Below are 21,845 nucleotides of genomic sequence, written 5' to 3'. Positions count from 1 at the left end.
TATTATTAATCTATGTACATATATTCAAACTTGATGTTTTCAACTTTTCCGGTTTTATTGGTATTAATTGACCGGCGATTTTAAGTAACTTCTAAAAATTTTCTTTATTTACAATACGGTGAATATTTTAATGAAACTAAACACTTAAACTCATTAAAAATGCCGCCCGATTGTTATAAAGTAGAAGTGATCCACTATCTAAATCCCTATTTAATATGGATAGAAGTATCTGATCCTAATGTTCGTCAGGATGATTATATTTTTGAACAAATAGGTATATATGGTATTCTACCACTTGAAACTACATTAGATATTGAGAACGAAGTGATTAAGATACAAAAATGTGACGATTGGCTAATAGCAGCCACAACATTAATGACGAATGCTCTTAAAGATAGTTCGGAAGTGTGGTTTACTCCAACTTATATAGATAGAAGGTAAGTTTCGAGATTCAGATTCTACCGTCAAACAGCAATATTTACTAGTACGCCGCCCGCGGCTTCGTTCTCGTTTTAGAGGATTGGTTGTCCTTTTTTGGAGTTCAAATTTGCATCATACCAAATATCATCAAATTTGGTTCAGCAGTTTAGTCGTGAATGAGTGACAGACAGACATAGTTACTTTCACATATATACATTATAATATTAATATAGATTTTTCTTTCCTGGTGAGGTGCCAGAATAAGCCAGTGTAAATACATACACAAGTGACTTGCGAGCTCCTTTGGTTGATGGTGCAATGGCCATTTAATGTTTTGTACAACACCAATGTCTATGGGTAGTGGTGACCACTTACCACCAGGTCCTTGCCTGTCCACCTAATTAAAGTATAAATAAGAGAAAATATATTTTTTTTGCCGATATCAAGGTCAGAATACAGTTGTACCTCATAGCTAGATACCAATTGTTTTTAAAAATTTTATCCCAGGTTTCTGTTCTTTATGTGTCTATTCAATTAATTCAGCTTGTATCTTGTTTTCAGAACATCAATATTTGACGATAACATACATAAATATGGTGAATTGATTATGAAATCAAAAAACGGGGACTTAAAGCAACTATCAAAATTGTTAATTGAGTCGAACCTTGCCCACTTGGATGTGTGCGAATTCCACAGACAATTAAGTTCAGGCGAGATCAAAACCAAACTTTGTTCTATAAAAACACAGGATGTTGTTAAAGAAATTGAGGCGTATTATACGAAGATGGCTAATTCAAAGATGGCTTGCAAGAGATCTATTAACAAACAAACTTCAGTGTTTCAAATTGGGCAAGACTTAGAATCGGCATTAACTGTTTCCAATCTTGAAAAGCACAATAATAAAATGTTGAGCACGATGCTCGAAAACAAATTGAAAGACTTAGAACTCTGTAAGGACATTGACGATGAACCTGTTGGTCGGGGCTTTAGAAAATCAAATAAGTCACTAGTATCGCAGACATCATCGTCAGTTACAAACAGTTCTAAATGCAACGAAACTCATGAACTCGATCAGACTTTTAAAAATATTAAAACCTTTTTAGATGCAAATGCAAAAATCAATGATAAATCCTCAGAAGGTGCAATAGCAATAGATGGTGATCACAAAAAACAACCACAAGCTTCTATGTTGATGAAGAAATTAAAAATAATGAATCAGTCTGAAAGAGATAAAGTTAACAGAGTGAGAATGAAACATAAGTTAAATGTTCAATATCAAATTGATACTGAAAAATCAATGAATACTGTGAAAACTACACAACAAAATATAAAAAAAAATAATAAACTTTTTGAAACCAAGGGTAAGCTTTCAACTAGTTTTCCACTAGCAAGTTTTAGCTACCCTATATCCACTTCCCACCCACCTGGGTAGGTACACCCCACTCATCAGATTTTCTACAACCAAACAGCAGTTCTCATTATATTTGTGTTCCTGTTTGAAGAATGAGTGATCCAGTCTTATTACAGGCACAAGAGACATAATATCTTAGTTCCCAAGGTTGCTATGGCGCTTTGAGTCATGGTTATTATTTGTAAGGTGACTCCTTACCATTACCACAATCGACCACCCATTTGCTTGTCTGTATCCTTGATAATGTGTATGCAAAAAAAGTATGAAGTTTATATTGAAACAATTTCTTTTTGTTTTCATAATTTCAGCATCAACCTCTGAAGTTCGAAAAACTAAAGTTGTTGATGATAAAGATGGTGTGAAACAAATAGCCTATGGACCTCCAGGGATGGACCCCAAGCTGTGGAAAATTGAGGAAGTAAAACCAAACCTTCAGAGTGATGTGATACAAGTGACTAATGTTGGTGAAGTTTGTGAAGAAATGGAAAGCGAGACCCACAATCTCATAGGTGAAGTTGACTCAGAATTTAGTACAGAAATAACAAATAAAAAGAAATTGTCTGACTATTGTAATACTGTACTAAAGAATGATGCAACATTAGGCATAAGTAGCGATAAACATCTAAATATACAAGTTAAAGAAACGCTTAGCGGTGATGATGATGATTCAAGTGAGAAACATAAGTCATCGACGAGTTCCTTACTTCTAAATAAAAAGTTAAGAGCATACAGCAACTTGTCCAAACGTAACCGTAGTTTGTCAAGCTCTGACACATCGAATAAGGATTCGTCCAGCTTATCTGATACTAATAAAAACTTTGACAAGGATGAAAACGACGATATATCTGACGTAATTCAAAGGATTGACGAGCAGTATAAGTTTATACCATCGGTCAAAAATAAAGAGAAAAAAAATGAAGTTACCTTGACTAGGTTGAAAAATAATGTCAATCCGTTTAAGAATATTGATCCGAGTCTATCGGTTTTCGTCGATAAACTCGTTTCACCAATACTTCTAGTTCACACTAAGAAGAATAAACGTATACAACCGATTTTCGAAATGAGAGATGTGTTTTTCAATCAACATATTCATCTAGTACTTAAAAATATGTCAATTGAACATCCAATGACAGTGCAAAGTGTGTCTTGGAATACAATTTTGAGAGGTCACAGCCTGTTCATGATAAGTCCTCCAAATAGTGGGAAGACTTTGGGATATTTGCCAGCTGTGTGTCGTCTTATAAGCGATGTGTGTGCCGATAGTATTGATAGCGTGGGTCCGCTTTGCATAATCGTCTGTGCGACCGCGAAATCCGTTGCAATCGTGGAGGAAATGGCAAAGATGTTCCTGGGATTAGACGATAGAATCTTAGCGTGCTATGCGGGTGTTGATGATTTCAATATTACGACAAAGTTGCTGAATGGCTGCGATTTGTTAATATCGACGCCATCATCTCTCATTCGGTTAATGCAACTCAGCGAGTTTGGAGTCGATCTGCGTCGTCTATCAATCTTTGTGTTAGATGATTGCGAACGTCTAGCGGTTACATATGAGGATGAAATAAAATTCTTCCTATTCAAAATTAAAGAAACAGTGGCGTCTCGAGCTAATAACGAATTGAAAGTACAGTACGTACTCTCATCTCGAGTTTGGTGTGATTTCATGCGACCGTTAGCAAAGAAAACACCGGATACAGTGATTTCTTTTAGTGCGTTCCAAGAAAGTGTTCTATATTCAAAAGCTGAAACATCTGTTAGTTTCGTCGAAATCGAAAATAAGATCGATATGGTATTCGAGTTTTTAAAAGAAATTGATAAATCTAAGAAAACTGTAATAGTTTGCAAATCGGACGATGAAGTCGATTTGATAGAGAGGGCTTTAAAACGATCTAAACACGTAGTATTCGCAAGTAATAATAATATGACGGTACATGATCTGTACAACATTAGCCTTTCGTGGGCAGATTTCGAAGAACCATTACTGGGACCTATACTGGTTTGTTGTGATGGGAATTTGACCCATATGAATATAACGGACGCACATAATTTGATCCATTATTCCTTACCACATCTCTTTTCGATGTTTTGCAAACGTTTCTGTGTTTTGAACGACAATTATCCGTCCATATTCAAGGATGAGGATAGAAACGTTAAAATTAAAATTCTCTTAGATGGAACGAACGTTGAGCAGCTGCCGAAGATAATGAACTTTATTAAACGCTGCACAAACAATGTTCCCCAATTCCTGGATGAAGTTTGTACTAAAATTTTAAAAGATAAAGACTTGATCAAAGCCAAAAATTATATTCCTATCTGCGATAAGCTGCTTATGTTGGGTTCTTGTCCGGATATATTCAATTGCCAAGAGAGACATACGATTTTGAAGGAATACGACTCACTGCAAGAATGGATGCCCAAAGATGGACTTATCACTTTCAAAATTCTACATTATCACACAGCCGTTTTGTATTCCGCGAGGCTTTTGACTAATGTCGTCAATGGGGTCGTTACTAAGTATCCACAATCATATAGCTCTCTTTTCATAAAAATGGGCATGTATTACAGCAAAGAGTCGAATAGGAGGCTTCATGGTATTCCGAAAATAGGAGATATCTGTGCAGCATCAGTAAAACAAAACTTTTACGTACGATGTCAAGTTGTCAAAATTTTAAGTAAATATCAGAGCGGTAATCCCAATAGTTTATTAGTAAATCTTATCGACGAAGAGAAATATGAGATAACAAGAGATATTTATCTTTATTATCTACCAGAAGAGTTAAAAGAGATCAAGACCCCTGTCGTGCTCGTCAGATTAGCCAACGTCAAACCTAAAGACAAAGATATAACATTTTCAAATTTAGCAGTTGATAAATTTAAGAAAATAACAGACAATGAGGATCTTTTTATCAAAGGGCACGTGTCTTTGACACTAGGAAACTGTGTTTTTGTTGACACATTAGAAGTGTGCCAAGAATTAACATCTTTAAATGAAACGATTGTGAAACACAATTTAAAACAAGAACTCTTAGAGAATCATGCTCAATTAAACCCAGAGCGCGTACAAGAACTTAAAAAACTGACTATCGAAAGTGGCTTGAGTTACACTGAAGTTGTGGAAAGGCCGGAAAATCAAAATCCAGTTAAAAATCTTCCAAAGGGATCGTGGGCACATTTAGAAACTGGTGTATTGAGTACAGTATTTTTATCTTCTGCTAAAAGTCCCGATAAGTTTTTCGTTCGTCTTAATAAATTTGAATCGTGTATGAGTTCTCTATTGCAAGATATTAAAGAGTATTCAGAAGCCTATTTCTTTAATAATGAGCTTCGTAAAGTGAAAGAAGGTGATTTGGTTTTAGCTGAATTCCCTGATGATTTGACTTTCGAAAGAGCAAGAATCGATGGCATTAGTGATGACACGGCAAAATGTTTCTTTGTAGACCAAGGGGACTGGAAGGAAATACCGATGAAGCATATTATTCCAATAACGGAGAAGTTTATAAATAAATTGCCATTCCAAGCAATTGAATGCAGATTGATAGGCATACAACCCCCGGGTGATGATTGGTCAGATTTCAGTAAAAATTGGTTCTTCAATAATTGTTTTGAAGATAAAAATGGCGATTTAAAACATTTATACATTAAATATTTTACAAAAGAACCGGCTGAATTTACAGGCGGATACAAATATGGAGTGGCTTTGATAGATACAAATACGGATAACGATGTGGTTATAAATCAACTAATGATTGACCTTAATCTGGCCAAAGAAAATATTAAAGAAAGGGAGTATCTTAACAAGTTGCTTCCAGATACTAAAGAGTCAGGACTCTTACAAACATTCGAAGAAGAAAGCAACCAACTTAATGATTCAAATCCAGATATAAATGACTTAGATCAAGAACAGACATTTGAAGAAGTGGAAAATGAAGATGATGACGAAAAAATGTCCAAAATTAATCAGGAAATAGTTAGCGCTGGAAATAACACAATTCAAATACCGCAACCAATAAGATCTGCTCCGTTGGTTGATTCTGATTCAAGTGATTTTGAAAGATGGGATGTTAATATGGACCAAAGTGTTTTAAGTACTCTATTTCCAAGATTCAACACCAATACTGAACGTAATGTAACCCAAGCTAGAGCTCAAGATAATGACGATGATTCCAGTGCAGAAGAAAATCAAGTTGTCCCTTTTCGCCCAAAAGAGACAAAAATAGAAGCTAACATAAAAACTGAGACACAAGAATTAGATTCTGATGATTTAACTTCGTCAGAAATATCGCAAGTGTGTAACGTATCGAACGATAACACAAATTTATCATCAGAGGTTGAACAGAAGAGGCGACCGAAATTGCTTTGGCGTCAGAATAAAAACATTGTTTGCGTTAAAATTGAATTGATTGACGTAAAAGACTACAGTCTAGAATTCGACGTTCGAAGTTTAAAGTTCAGTTCGAACGTAAATGATGTAAAATACGAATTTGATATCGAATTGTATGGAGTGATTGATACAGAAAAATCTTCTCATACTAAAACAGGACTTTATATACAAGTGAAGCTGGTGAAAGTATTGAAAACGAAATGGGTGTCGCTAACAAAATCGTTTGATACAAGGCACTGGATTGCATATGACGTAGATGCTATAGACACGTCGTCTGATGAGGAGGAAGTTGATAAGAGTACTATGGAAAAAATAATAAAAGTGATGCACGATGATGATGATGAAACTGACGATGATGAGTTTATGGATGATGTGAATTGTACATACCGCAGGTATGACTAATTTGTCTAAGGTGTTTTGGTGATGAAATCAATCTAGTCAGATTAGGAAATTGTATACTTGATTGCAAGATGTACAGTACAGTAAGAAGTTAAGACTTTTATAGTAAAACTCTTGTGAATTCGCATTTGTTAACTTACGTTATTGTGTTTTAATGGAAACCAAGTGTGTTAAGTTAAGAAAAATATTGTAAATTAAGCCAATTCGATATTACCAGCTGCCCTAGTATATAGTGAAAAAAAATTAAAATAAAAGTTAAGTATAGTAAACTTTTAACTTATTAACAACTTAAATCCTAAGAAATATGTGCTGCTACTGATACTTAGATAAAGATATCTATCTATATGGAAATAGTTGTCGCTCACGGCTCAACATGCGTTTTAGATGTTGATATATGATATTTGTAAATCTAATAAAATTTAAGTGTTTGTTTGTAATATTAAATAACCGGCGTTTTACTAAATGCCTTCGTATACACGGGACATATAACACTTTTTTTACAATTGTTGCCCATCTGTTTTTTCCGGCTAATCTCTGGAACGGTTGATCCGTTTTCGAATGGACTTTCACTGGAAGATAATTGATGTAATAAGGAACAACTTAGGCAACTTTATTTTAGTATCGTATATAAAATAACAATAAAATCCCAAGCAATGTCCAAGTTCTGTCCAGTACGACGTACGATGTCATAAAATGTATTAATAAGTTAAAGAAAAATCTGCAAACTGAACAATAACTTTTTTTCTTTCGGTAAATTCAAAAGCGTACGAAGTCGCAGGCACAGCTAATAAGGCATAAGTATCTTTTTCCTTGGTGTTAAAGCTTATTTCAAGTTTCAAATTCGGTTCAAGTTTTGCCGAGAAATAGCAACAGAGTTACTTTCGCATTTATAATATTACTTGTGGGTTTACTCATATTAATGCATAGGTTATGGCGACGATTACTCTCATGTATTATTTTTAAGGTAGATTTGAAAATGAAATTTAACAGTTTAGTAGGTACTTTCAATATATAGTTTTATAGTTTTTTATCAATAATGATTAATGTAAGACAAAGCCTTTAAATATATCGTCTTCATTAAAAAAAACCCGAACGATCTCGTGCTCTGAGATTGTAAATAGATCGGAGAGCTCATTTTGTCTTGTATGTATTATTTCAATTTTTGTGTTACTTCAAATATGTACAGTCAGTGTAAGAAAACCTTCGTCAGTTTTCAAATTAATTCCTTTATCAAGACTTAAACTCTTAGTACCTTTTGAATCTAAACATCAAATCATCGCGACGCAATATGTCATTCTAAATCGGTAAAGCAGATAATCGCTCATATTGAGCACACGGAAATAGATCTTAAGGCGACAAACCTTTTCTTACCCCGACTGTACTTTTAGACATAAAACTATATTACTATGAGTAAAAAGTCAGAGTATATTAATGGCTTAAATTCAGACTGTTCAATAAGTAATTATTTAAATATTACAGTAAGTAAATAGCTATAAGGTAGCTAGCTAATAAGGTCAACTATATATACTATAAATAAAATAGGACCTAAAGTTGCCATCAGGCTTTTGAGTCTTTTATATTACTAAAGAGCAAGATTATATTAAGAGTATTTAATATAAGTTAATTAAAATTACCTTAAATATTTTTGTAAAAAGTCGATCATCCTTAGTGCTGCAACGGATGTTTATAGTGGTGCCAATTTGTATAAGTATTTAGACTATTACTTCTTGTAAATCGGGCACATCCAGCATTGTAACACCAGTTTCATAGATAACTAGTTATTTAAGCGGGTTGGTCGTGTAAGCAAGAGAGACAGTTATTTTGCATTTATAATGTTAGTATACATTGGTATAGACGTGAGCGAGTGAGACAGAGAAATGAGCTGAGATGAGCACAGAGCCCATTTTGACGTGCTTAATTTGTGTTTATAATTCATAACGAGCTCGGCGGTGAAGGGAAACTAATCTAGTCTAAGTTCAACGGAGTTCTGCCACACGTAAATCCTCAGAGCAGCTTGGTGGAATATTGTCCTAACCTTCTCCTCAAAGGAGAAGAGACCTTAAACCAGGAATGGAAAATTTATGTGCTGTTCCTATTATAAAATATCATAGATGGCAGAGCTATGAATGTAAACCACATGAACACATATAGAAAAAAGCTCGTCATCTGTATATCTATACTACTACTTTACATGTGATACCATTAAATTTATTAACATACGTGGTCCAGTGGTGTGTACACCGGTTTTCATGGGTACGCCACTCCGAGGTTCTGGGTTCGATTACCGGCCTAGTCGATGTAGAATACCAATAGTTTTCTATGTTGTCTTGGGTCTGGGTGTTTGTGGTGCCATCGTAACTTCTGATTTTCCATAACACAAGTGCTTAAGCTACTTACATTGGGATCAGAGTAATGTATGTGATGTTGTCTCATATTTATTATTATTATAAGAATTATTAACATTAAGTTCTTAAATATATACAAATATAAATTAAAAATAGTTACTGTATAATCTTGACCGCGTGGAATGGTGGCAAGAATTCTAGCGGCATTTCCCCGTTGAATCGCAATCGGATTAAAAACGTGCATCACCAATGAGGCAATAAGGCGAAGTGATATACTTTTGATGAAGCTTTTTCCACTACTATTCCATGGAGAACATATTTCCAAGTATTTGTGTTCAGTGAAATATTAGTGAAGTGGAACTGATTCAAAATATCACAGGTTGCAACTGATGTTGGTCCTTTTGTGGTCACTTTTTTATGGTTTAGTTGGCAATGGCAAGCTCACCTGTTGGAAAGTGTTTGTTAATTCCCATTAAAATCTGCGAGACCGAAAGGCTTTGCAGAAACATTGCTGGTCTTTAAGAATTGAGTTGGCTCATTTCTTGTAGGTCATAATTATCGTATCTAATCTTTTAGAGTTGATAGTTATTGTTGATAGCAATAACTATATTTTGGATAATTAAAAAAAAATGGCGTTGTGTAGTTGTCCTATGTATCCTCTCAAATTTTAAAAATATTAGTATTTAGAGAGGCAGGCAGTTCGTTTTCATTTGATGGTATTTGTCAAAACTTACTCATTGGCGATGGACATTGGCTCTAAGAAAAAATAACCATCCCTTACATCGCCAATGTGCCACTAATCTTGGGAATAACTACTAATATTGGGTCCCCTATGTTTGTTACACTGGCTCACTCACCCTTCAAATCCGAACGCAGAATTATTTCTGTTTGGCGGTGTCATATATGACGAGAAAGTTGTTGGGTGGATAAGCTTTTATGGAATGATAAATTAGAAGTTCCTGTAAGTCTATCAGTATTCCTATCTCAATATGTGTAGGAAGTGTTATAGAAAAATACTTTTTAAGACATTTTATATATAATCGATCGGTTTAACCAATTTGTATTAACATTCCGAATTTAGTTTTAAAAGTATCTCACATATCTAGGTTCAAAGAACGCTAGCGTTAATCATAGATTAACAAAGGTTGTAGAAGTTATCTAAAATGCTGTAAAAAGTTTTTACTGTAATTGGAACTATAATTTATGAGGCCCGGTTAAAATTGAGTCTCTGTATACTATTTTGTATAATTGTTTAAAAGCATTGTTAATTATTTTTATTTCATTTTTTTTCTTTAGCAGATTTGAATTATTTTTATATTTATATACCCATTTCATAGCATAGATTTGGTCTATTTTTTAACATCCATTGAAATATTAGTTCCTTATAGGTGAGAAAGTTAAGAAGACCAATAATTAAACCTTGTGGAACTCCTATGGTTTTGGCCTATGCTTGTTTTATAATAATATTGTGTACTTTTTGAAAATTTTTAATTGAAATTAACTTTCTAAACTGAGGTATAAAGTCTACTGATATTTTTTTTACATTTTGATAGCGATAGATTTTCTCACAAGGATATGAAAAAGCATCAATTTGGACTTATTTGATAGCTCTGTTTTATTAATTACAAAATTAATATAGAAATAATGAGTGTTATGCAAACATAAACTATTTTCTATTGGCTAATTAAACTTTGCTTTCCAATTCAACAAATTCATTCTATACATATTTATAACTTTTATTATATAGTATTGTAAACTACAAAACTGTGCCAATTTTTAAAGTCTTGTTTAATTTAAACTTTGTTAAAGTTAAGTTTTTGTTATTAAATTATATTAAGTAGCGTCTCCACAAAAGATTAATTAGTAACTCTGTTGTTAATACGACTACTTTTGCAATTATATAGTAAAAGACTTTCATAAAATAAGTTTTGTTTTTCTTTTTGAAGAATTTCTAAATGTTGGTAACACAAATTGTCTATTTCAGTGGAAATGCTACAGTGTATTTTCTAAATCTAGATTTAGAAAATACACTGTCGTAAACTGGATATAATAAATTTATAACTAAAACTTTTGAGTTTTATTTCAATATCAATTGTAAAAGTAAATTTAATTTGACAATATTTACTTGAAAATATCATTTTGCCTATGTCTTTTGCTAGAACCTAGAGCTCACTATGTCACTTTATTGCAAGAATTGGGGTCTCTTTTTTCTTTAAGAACAGAAGCTTCTTGAAATGTGATTCATTTGAACTTTTATTTATTAATTTTTTATTTATTTATTCAATTAATGTGAATTCAATGACACAAAATTTCACTAAGGTTTTTTTTTTGTTAAAAGTTACTGTACCGTTAGCATGGAAATTGAAGCTCAAAGATATAGCTGACTTTAACTTTTTTTTGCATATGCGAGCATATGGGCGACCTGATGGTAAGTGGTCACCATCACCCATAGACAATGACGCTGTAAGAAATATTAACTATTCCTAACATCGTCAATGCGACACCAATCTTGGGAACTAAGATGCCATGTCCCTTGTGGCTGTAGTTACACTGGCTCACTTACCCCTCAAACCACTGCGTACTTCGGAATTTTACATCAATTTTTTTAGCAACGTTAGTTAATCTTGTGCCATTATTATCGACTTTTAAATTGAGAATTATTCAATCATATTAAAACAGCGGTAGAATATCTGATGAATGGATGGTACGTACACAGGCGGGCTTGCACAAAGCCCTACCACCAAGTAAAATAATATGAAAAAGTATGAAATAATCCTTATTTCATATTGAATTTAAAATACATAAATTATGGGTAAAAATAAAACAAAAATATTTCAATAAGACATTTATTTGATAACATTAGCAACACTGATTACATACAGATAATAAACAATATGAATTGGACTAAATAATACTTTTTATCGATCACATTAGCATGTAACAGAAATAATTTAGCAATAAAATACAATAATTGTAACTAAACATACTTTAACAATTTTATAAATATTTAACTTTCAAAAGGTTACTTTAATATTAGTGAATATTTTCTAACAATTATATTAATAATGTGAATTTTTAATACAATTAATATAATAATGTTAGAACTATTTTATGATTTAATGTTAATATTTTAAGTATTTTGTTAGTCATTAATAAGCATCCTTTATTATATATTAATAATATATCCCAATGAACGGTCGAGTAAAGATTAAAAACAACCTTAGATTAATATATTCAATATGTTTTGATAATAACTCTGTTATAATATATAAAAACAGTTCCTGATTAATAATATTTATTAATAATACAACATTATTATTTTACACGTTATTTTTTCCAGATACTCTTATGACAATGTTATGAGAACAACACTTAACCCATCAGATTGTGTATATATAATTATACAAAACTATTAATTGTAATGAACAATTTCTCTATTATGTGTATATGCATGTTGGGTATATTTTTTATTATTTTCCATTTAACTACTTATTCTGAAAATGTTCAGTGCCAAGCTTGCTGAGCCAATGCTAGAGCAATTTATTGGCGTAGTGGAGAGTCAAGTAAGGCTAATGAAGTAGATATTCTTTTGTTTTTATTTTTATGTTTATATAGTATATATTATTGTTTTCATTGTATATTTTTTAGTATTAGTACACTAACATAGTTTTTAAGTTGGTATTGTTATTAACAAGTGGACTGTAATTATCTTAAATAAATAAATTATTATTATACATATATTTGATTTTCTAAAGTTCCAATAGCAATTTTGAAAATCGAAACGCATTTTTGCCCATGACATATATTTTAGATTTCGACCAATCACGTTGCGTCATTTCAAGGTCAAAGTTAACCTTTACACCTCCTTCCATTGAAATCGACTAAATAATGTAATGAAACCTCGAAAAACGCTTATTTTTGTTTGTATTTATTACACACTTTGGAATGTGGTGTTATGTTAAAAAGCAAACGATCAATAAAATTATAAACTGATGGTTATTTCAGTAATTGTATGTTTATATTGAATTGTAAATATCAACTAGCATAATTGTTACGTATAAGAATATATTTCCCATCAATTATTGTTTTTTCCAAAGATAATCTCGTGCGATTAAAACACAGAGTTCACAGAGTGACATCAAAATCTTGATTTAGAAGTCCCTTATATACTTTATATTAATTGATGTATCGATGGTAACTCATATATAATATAAAGTTAGTTCGCATCAACGAATGTTAGTATTATATACGGTTAATACATTTTAATGTTAATATTTGCTACGTTATATTAGGATAAGTAATTTAAAAACAATTTAAGGTTATACTTTTACATTGTAACATTTATACATTGAATCTAGTCTCCGAGCCGTCAGCTAGCATCAAAGTGACGGTTCTGGAGTTGGTCCAAACGAGCCTCGCGAGTCTGGCCGGGTTGAGCCGCGCGACGTCCGCCATGGGCGCCGTGCTGTAGCACTTCACGCAACGCGTCTGAGCCGCGCCCAGACCGAACATACCTGCGCATGTGAACATTATGAACACAGCTCAGACCGAATAACAATATACATTGCGGTACAAAATTGATTGACTGGTGAATATTGGGTGCCATATTTGATAAATTTTAGTCTTGTACTCAATATATTTTAAGCCTTTTTTACACTTAATTAACTAAGACAGGAGACTAACGTCACGCCCATTCCGCCATGATAGTTTTAGAGAGAGAGAGAACAATAAAGTACGTCGTAATTTTTTGTCTCATTTGTTACCTTGTCTATTAATAATATGTTGCATTTTGTTCAACAATTTCTTTGTCACTAATCTTTATTTTTTTTCTAAATTGAAATCGACTGTGATTGTGAGAGTATTAAACAATTAATAGTAATTTATCAAATGTTCCTTTTTAAATTAAAAGATGATTATGTCCATGCATGTTGAGTCGAGATGGCCCAGTGGTAAGAAAGCGCGCATCTTAACCGATGATTGAGGGTTCAAACCCAGGCAAGCACCGCTGATTCATGTGCTTAATTTGTCTTTACAATTCATCTCGTGCTCAGCGGTGAAGGAAAACATCGTGAGGAGGCATGTGACAAATTTCATAGAAATTCTGCCACATGTGTATTCCACCAACCCGCATTGGAACAGCGTGGTGGAATATGTTCCAAACCTTCTCCTCAAAGAGAGAGGAGGTCTTTAGCCCATCAGTGTGAATTTACAGGCTGTTGTTGTATGTCCATGCAAGTACAAATACTAACGAATGGCCTCAAAGATGACGATGGTGTTAGACAATGACTCACCCGCGGTGCTCTGCCAGAAGGAGAGTCGGTTGTCGGACGTGGCGTAGGAGACGAGGTAGCGGCCGTCGGGGCTGAAGGCGCACGCCGTGACGGGGCCCGAGTGCGCGGCCAGCGACTGGCAGCGCCCCGCGCGCAGTTCATAGATGGCGAGCTGCCCCGTGTGGCTGCCCACTGCGAGCGGCGCGGACGACGTGGTACGAATAATATATATTTTGCACGTTGTGGGCTCATGTTGTCACCATGTTCCCAACATCATAGTCTTTGTTAATCAAAAATGTTTTTTACTTGGTGGTAGGGCTTTGTGCGAGCCCGTCTGGGTAGGTACCACCCACTCATCAGTTATTCTACCGCCAAATAACAGTAGTCAGTATTGTTGTGTTCCGGTTTGAAGGGTGAGTGAGCCAGTGTAACTACAGGCACAAGGGACATAACATCTTAGTTCCCAAGGTTAGTGGCGCAGTGACGATGTAAGGAATAGTTAATATTTCTCACAGCGTCATTGTCTATGGGTGATGGTGACCACTTACCATCAGGTGGCCCATATGCTCGTCCGCCAACCTATACCATAAAAAAAAAAGTGAGTTTGAAGGTACTGATCCTCATAATAAAATACTGGAAATATCGTATTCAGTCATCATTTTAAAACAATTATATTTTTAAGGTACATACTACAAGTCCTTACATGTGTTTAAGTTTCAATTGAATAAGGTAACTCAGGTAAGTTTTACAGTTAAGATTTCTTGCATCTATAGTTGTGGGTTGAGTTAAAACATTTAAATGGATTTGTATGACGCATTTATACATACCTGCGATTCTTCTCGTCGCGGGGCAGTGGGACACTTGGTTGTACCGACAGATCGCCGGGAACACTTCGTTCAGACCCTTGCTCTTGAGATGCGACTGGTCCACGCAGTGGAGGATTATGTCCATCACCTGTTCAGAATTGAGACACATTTTAGACTCGTCGAAATTTTATACACGGATGAAATCTAAGTTCCGATGTTGTCGAAAGGACTCCAGCCTATGAGTCCATGGATCTGGAGTCCTGGAATAGAAATCCTTCCGCGCGTGTGACGTCAGAGCCTCACCTCGACGAGCAGTTCAGCGACCTCGGCGTGCATGCGCTCGATTAGAAGCTCGATGCCTCGCAGCACCTCGGCGCGGCCGCGGTGCAGCGCCAGCGCGGCGGGCGGGGGCGGAGCCCCGGCGGCCGCGCCCGCGCAGCGCGCCACCTCGCGCGCCATCGTCGTGATGAACGCGGCCGGCCTGCACACGGGGGCACTCTTACTCTATGCTACCTAATGATTGTCATTATCGTGTCAATGTCCGTGTGTGTGTGCGTGTGCGTGTGTGTGTGTGCGTGTGCGTGTGTGTGTGCGTGTGTGCGTGTGTGTGTTTTTACGTGTGTGTGTGTGTGTGCGTGTGTGTGCGCGTGTGTGTGTGTGTGTGTGCGTGTGTGTGCGCGTGTGTGTGCGCGTGTGTGTGTGGTGTGTGTGTGTGTGCGCGTGTGTGTGTGTGCGTGTGTGTTCGTGTGTGCGTGTTCGGGCCTCACCGCGCGGTGGCGATGAGCGTGAGCGCGTGGCGCGCCGTGCGGCACGAGTCGGCCTGCGGGGTGAGCGGCAGGCCGTAGGTCATGGACGGCACGAGCTTGTCGGCGTCGGAGCACATCTCGAGCAGGCCTAGCAGCACGTGGCTGACGTCGAGGTAGGGCTCCCAGACGGCGAAGCCGCGGCCGAGCAGGTCAACGGCGGCGCGGCGCAGCGGCGTGTGCGCGGGCAGGCGCGCGCAGCCCGGCGCCAGCAGCAGGTGCGTCAGCGCCAGCGCCGTCAGCCGGCCCAGGTTGTTGGACGCGCTCAGCGTGAAGCCTGCCCACACGCTTGGGATATAGGCAGGCGGACGGCACCGCAGATAGACATAGACGTCGTAAGAAACATTAACCATTCCTTAGACCGCCACTGAGCCCTCAAATTGGGAACTAAATCGCTTGTGCGTGTAGTTAGACTGGTTTACTCATCCGTCAATCCGGAACCTACCAATACCAAGTGTAGCCGCTTGGCCGTAACATATCTAATGACTTGTTGGTACATACTCAGTCGCGCTTACGAAAAGCCCTACCACAAACTAGATATATCTAATATCTATAGAAGTATCTATAGTACGACACAACTTAGATGTAGCATCAGCAAAATTCGTAAAACCGATCAAATCCGAATTGAGTACGCTATCCCAAATTAACAATATTTATTTTTGATGTGAATATGATCTTTACACAAATGTAATAGCTTGCTTTCTCGGATCGAACTGACACGAGAATCTATAGCGACGAATAGCGTCGAATGGCGCGATAGGGAGCTATTTCTATTGATCGTGTAAATCGGCAGTAATCAGTTTTATTTTAATTTCATTGCATTTTACGTTGTTTATTTTTTTTTTACCAAGACAATTACGCAGACGCACTTTTTATTTGTTCACAAACGAAATCATTCAATTAGTTTTACAAAATAAATATATTTTACCTTCGACGATGGAACTCTTCCTACTGTCACCGTCCTTGCGTCTTTTGTTACCAGCTGCGCCTGCAACAAGATAATTTTGATAATTTCATTAAAAGTTTTGATTTAAAGGTGTCTGAATAATAAAAAAGCTAATGCTACATTGACGATTAGAGATAGTTCCGATATGAGACGCAGGAACACTAGAAGAAGGCTAGTAGTGTTTTCAATGGCAATGGTAACTTACTTGAGTTCCAAACGTGCTAATATTACCTTTGGCGGACGAGCATATGGGCCACCTGATGGTAAGTGGTCACCATCGCCCATAGACATTGACGCTATAAGAAATGTTAACTATTCCTTACATCGTCAATGTGCCACCAACCTTGGGAACTAAGATGTTATGTCCCTTGTGCCTGTAGTTACACTGGCTCACTCACCCTTCAGACCGGAACACAACAATACTGAGTACTGTTGTTTGGCGGTAGAATAACTGATGAGTGGGTGGTACCTACCCAGACGGGCTTGCACAAAGCCCTACCACCAAGAAAACCTTGATGGTAAAACTCAATAAGTTTTTATTATTTTAACCTGGAATTTGAATCCATCCTGGATCCACAACCAGTAAGTTAAGCTATAAGACCGAAGCAATCCCATCAATATCATACTTTGTCAGTTACTATATAGTTACCTTCACTGGCGATGTCTTGGCCAAATTCAGCTCCAATCACACCTAAGAGCACTACAGCCGTGGTCTGCTTGCGTTTCAACTCGGCCAGAGACGAGGGCTTCCGGACTATTTCCTCTTCCTCTTCCTCGAACTCTTCGTCTTGCTGAAAGAGCGAGATGGATATATTTATGAAGTTCATTTTAAATTACATTCACACTTTTTTTGCAGTCGAAGAACGAGTATCAAAGACAAGAACAAATTATGAATATTTATGTCATGTATTCTAAGAATGACAAACAGATGTCGGTCGGTTTACGACCGTCATATCTTATTCAGTAATTAGTATTATAACTCAAACTCAAACTCAAATATCTTTATTCAATATAGAAGCATTACACTTTCTTATTGATGGTCAATTGAAACACTACCACCGGTTCGGAAAGAAAATACCCTGACCTGAGAAGAACCGGCGAAAGAAACTCGGGGGGGGCTTTTTTTTTATTTGTCTTATGTATTATATAAATAAACAATTTAATATGAGATGAAATAGCCAGGAGGCGATCGTTTCATTCCCAAGGTGTGCTATCGATCATAAACTCATTAATTGTATAATAACCTTTTGCACACAAGCGTTCCTTAATAATTTTTTTAAATTTGGCAACAGAGGCATTTTATATTTTGAGTTTGAGTTTGAGCTATCCACTAAATTAACGTGACTATTTGATTATCTTTTGTACACATAACAAAATTGAAGTGTCTATTTGTAATATTAAAATAACCGCATTCTTTATGCATATGTATGTATACACGGTACATATAACATTTTTTATCTGTTTTTTCCGGCTAACCTTTGGAACGTCTGGACTGATTTTGACGTCCCTTCAATTTTCACTGGCATCACTGATAGCTGATGTAATTAGGAGTAACTTAGGCTATAACAATAACTTTTTTAAATTCAAACGCATGAAGTTGCGGGCACAGCTAATTTTAGAATATACATAAATGTTTTTTGGACTTACATCTCTAGCGACCTTCTCGGCTGGCTCTTTCTGCGCCGCGTGGGGATTGATGCTCTCTGTGTGCGTGTATAGAGGTAGGAATTGCGCCCAATTATCAACCAGTGACTTGCGGCCTTTTGGACCTAGCCTGGAAAATTCATAAGTCATCAATATGAGAAATTTGTGCTGAATAGGTTACTATAATATAATTAAGTATAGTGTAGTTTTTGTTTCCAATCTTGAATTTTAATGTTAGAAATGTGTAAGTTAAGTAAGTTTGTATGTTTAGATTTTTGTTACTCAATCAAGCTAAACGGGATGGATTTAGATGGGATAAGAGGTAGTTAGTGTAGTAGTGAGTCGAGATGGCCCAGGCAAGCACCACTGATTCATGTGCTTAATTTGTCTTTATAATTCATCTCGTGCTCAGCGGTGAAGGAAAACATCGTGAGGAAACCTGCATGTGACAAATTTCATAGAAATTCTGCCACGTGTGTATTCCATCAACCCGCATTGGAACAGCGTAGTGGAATATGTTCCGAACCTTCTCCTCAAAGGGGGAGGAGGCCTTTAGCCCAGCAGTGGAAATTTACAGGCTGTTGTTGTTGTCGTTGTTGAAGAAGTAGTTATTACTTTGACACTAAGGTGACCAAAAGATTAGATCTCTTTAAGAAGTAAGTTGCCTAAAGCTGGATGCCTCCCAAGTTTTTGAGATTATTTTGCTATCGTTAAATACAGGTGTGGAAGAATTTATTCAGGTTTTCATCACAATGGTATTCTTAAACACCGAGCATTATATGTATTTTAAACATTTTCAAAATTGACAAATAGAAACTCAGTTGTTACTCTACGGATTTGCAAAACAAAATAAATAAAAAAATCACGAATTCCCATGTCCCAATATTTCAGTATTATAAGATTAATACGTAGATAGATCGTAGTTAAAACATATTATTAATTAATTTCTTCTGACTGATTATCTACACACAATGCATGCAGCTATCAGCAAATATTTATTCTTAAATTTAGAAGTACAAGGAATTTTGTATAAATTTGATTCGAACAAAGTTGGGACTTGCAAATACATAAATATGATCTGTTGGAGTTCGGAGTATGTATCAGTCGAGATGGCCCAGTGGTTAGAACGCGTGCATCTTAACCGATGATTGCGGGTTCAAACCCGGGCAAGCGCCGCTGATTCATGTGCTTAATTTGTCATTACAATTCATCTCGTGCTCAGCGGTGAAGGAAAACATCGTGAGGAAACTTGCATGTGACAATTTTCATAGAAATTATGCCACATGTGTATTCCACCAACCTGCATTGGAACAGCGTGGTGGAATATGTTCCAAAACCTTCTCCTCAAAGAGAGAGGAGGCCTTTAGCCCAGCAGTGGGAATTTACAGGCTGTTGTTGTTGTTTGTTCTTTTTTTTTTTTTATGGTATAGGTGGGCGGACGAGCATATGGGCCACCTGATGGTAAGTGGTCACCATCACCCATAGACAATGACGCTGTGAGAAATATTAACTATTCCTTACATCGTCAATGTGCCACCAACCTTGGGAACTAAGATGTTATGTCCCTTGTGCCTGTAGTTACACTGGCTCACTCACCCTTCAAACCGGAACACAACAGTACTGAGTACTGCTATTTGGCGGTAGAATAACTGATGAGTGGGTGGTACCTACCCAGACGGGCTTGCACAAAGCCCTACCACCAAGTAAGTTGTTGTTGTTGTATGTTTCAGTGTCACTAACCTGCCGAGTTCCGCGAGCAGTAGCGCCTGCGCTGCATCGCGCACCTCTAGGCAGTGGTGCTGCCACCTGCGAGCGAGCATCTCCACTTGGGGGCGCTTGAAGCTCTTTGCACCTATCATGATTTCATGGAGTTTGTAAACACGGATAGAATTTAATTAGTGGGTCTATGTTCTCTATCCTATTATCCAATTATATTTATGAAAACCAAAAAGTGGACGAATAGATAGAGATCCAATTTTTATTGAAAAACTCAGTAAATGCTCGTGCTCGTGCCCTGAGCATGGATGTGGATGGATATAGAGTTAGAGGACGACCAAGAAAACGATGGATGGATTGTGTGAAAGACGATATGGTTAGAAATAATGTTACTTGTGAGATGACGTCTGACAGAGAAGTGTGGAAGGAGAAGACATGCTTCGCCGACCCCAAATAAAATTGGGAAAAGGGCAGGAGGATGATAAGTAAATGCTCGTTGACCCAGGGATGTACTCCAGTCCTCCCAGATCTCCATTTACAAGCTAGTTGATTCTAATTTGTTAACCATTCATTTATTTTGAGAATAAAGTACCTACACCCCTACCTCTTTCTATATCTGTTTTCCTCTACCTTAAGGTTGCCTGGCAGAGATCGCTGTTAGCGATAAGGCCGCCTCTTGTACATCTTTCATCTAACCGTGTATTTATTTACTGGTGTACAATAAAGTGTATTTTATCTTTATCTTTAAGTATCTAATGTGATTTCTAAATGTATAGAGACTAACCAGCGGCGACAACTTTATCAGGGAGTAGCACGCAATGCAGCGTGGCGAGTAGCGACCAGCCTTGCTTGATATGTGCCTGCTGTGCTGCCAACTGTTCTTCACGCTCTTCGTCACCAGCCCACGATGATGTACGGGTTGTGGGTCTGTCGAGATTTTAAGATCCATTCCATTTTTTTATCAAATCTTTACCTTACCTTGGAGTTTGATATGACATTGGAACAATCAATAACAAAAATAACATAGAATCATAATTTATTTTCTTTTTTTTTATGAAGTAGGTTGGCGGACGAGCATATGGGCCATCTGATGGTAGACAATGACGCTGTAAGAAATATTAACTATTCCTTACATTGTCAATGTGCCAACAACCTTGGGAACTAAGATGTTATGTCCCTTGTGCCTGTAGTTACACTGGCTCACTCACCCTTCAGACCGAAACACAACAATACTGAGTACAGTTATTTGGCGGTAGAATAACTGATGAGTGGATGAGTGGGTGGTACCTACCCAGACGGGCTTGCACAAAGCCCTACCACCAAGTAAAATTATCACATACATTGCATACATACATACATTAATAGATCAATATTTTAATTAAAAACTAAGTTTACAAGATAGTATTAATAATATAACGCAAAACATATATTAGAAAATAAATATTCATGTGTCGACGTAATCAAAGGCCTTGCTAAAATCAGCTATAAAATCCTGACGAATTTTGTCATACCTGTGCAACCTTCTGGCGACTTCTTGCTCGGGAACGAAGCTGGCGTTGCTCATCGACATGAGGGTGTTGGCGAGCGCCACGATTGACAGCAAATGGTTGGTAGTCAGGGTCGTGCTAAGCTCCCAGTGCAACTTCGACGTGAATAATCTGCAGATCATTTAACATTGCAGTTTAAATACTCATAAGGACTAAA

The 21,845-nt window shown here is 36.6% G+C and overlaps 2 protein-coding genes across 3 annotated transcripts in view; one reads left to right on the top strand and one right to left on the bottom strand.

Annotated features, from left to right (window-relative positions):
- The first annotated feature begins 41 nt into the window (after positions 1-41).
- Positions 42-6,922, top strand: LOC124541155 (putative ATP-dependent RNA helicase TDRD12). Its single transcript, XM_047119001.1, has 3 exons — positions 42-437; positions 982-1,781; positions 2,140-6,922. The coding sequence occupies exons 1-3, from the start codon at positions 160-162 to the stop codon at positions 6,612-6,614; spliced, it is 5,553 nt and encodes a 1,850-aa protein (XP_046974957.1). The 5' UTR covers positions 42-159; the 3' UTR covers positions 6,615-6,922.
- A 6,276-nt stretch (positions 6,923-13,198) lies between these two features.
- Positions 13,199-21,845, bottom strand: part of LOC124541249 (WD repeat-containing protein 7) — a 172,208-nt gene continuing 163,561 nt past the window's right edge. For both annotated transcript variants that reach the window (XM_047119135.1, XM_047119134.1), the window contains 11 exons: positions 21,653-21,799; positions 20,926-21,068; positions 20,166-20,277; positions 18,429-18,555; positions 17,431-17,572; positions 16,764-16,823; positions 15,800-16,112; positions 15,336-15,513; positions 15,054-15,180; positions 14,248-14,418; positions 13,199-13,470 (listed from right to left, as the gene is read on the bottom strand). In XM_047119135.1, coding sequence (XP_046975091.1) covers positions 13,298-13,470; positions 14,248-14,418; positions 15,054-15,180; positions 15,336-15,513; positions 15,800-16,112; positions 16,764-16,823; positions 17,431-17,572; positions 18,429-18,555; positions 20,166-20,277; positions 20,926-21,068; positions 21,653-21,799 — 1,693 coding nt within the window. In that variant the 3' untranslated portion in view covers positions 13,199-13,297. The remainder of the gene's footprint in view (positions 13,471-14,247; positions 14,419-15,053; positions 15,181-15,335; positions 15,514-15,799; positions 16,113-16,763; positions 16,824-17,430; positions 17,573-18,428; positions 18,556-20,165; positions 20,278-20,925; positions 21,069-21,652; positions 21,800-21,845) is intronic.

The sequence above is a fragment of the Vanessa cardui genome, chromosome 27 (assembly GCF_905220365.1).
Source record: "Vanessa cardui chromosome 27, ilVanCard2.1, whole genome shotgun sequence".
Classification (NCBI taxonomy): domain Eukaryota; kingdom Metazoa; phylum Arthropoda; class Insecta; order Lepidoptera; family Nymphalidae; genus Vanessa; species Vanessa cardui.
Note: the sequence above shows the minus strand (reverse complement) of the source record. Positions and strands in the feature narration are given on the sequence as shown.

What these genes read in the sequence shown, in the direction of transcription:
- LOC124541155 (XM_047119001.1), top strand. Translation starts at nt 160, where the DNA reads ATGCCGCCCGATTGTTATAAAGTAGAAGTGATCCACTATCTAAATCCC. An exon ending in CCAACTTATATAGATAGAAG is followed by an intron (nt 438 to 981) that starts GTAAGTTTCGAG and finishes TCTTGTTTTCAG; the next exon opens with AACATCAATATTTGACGATA. An exon ending in TAAACTTTTTGAAACCAAGG is followed by an intron (nt 1,782 to 2,139) that starts GTAAGCTTTCAA and finishes TCATAATTTCAG; the next exon opens with CATCAACCTCTGAAGTTCGA.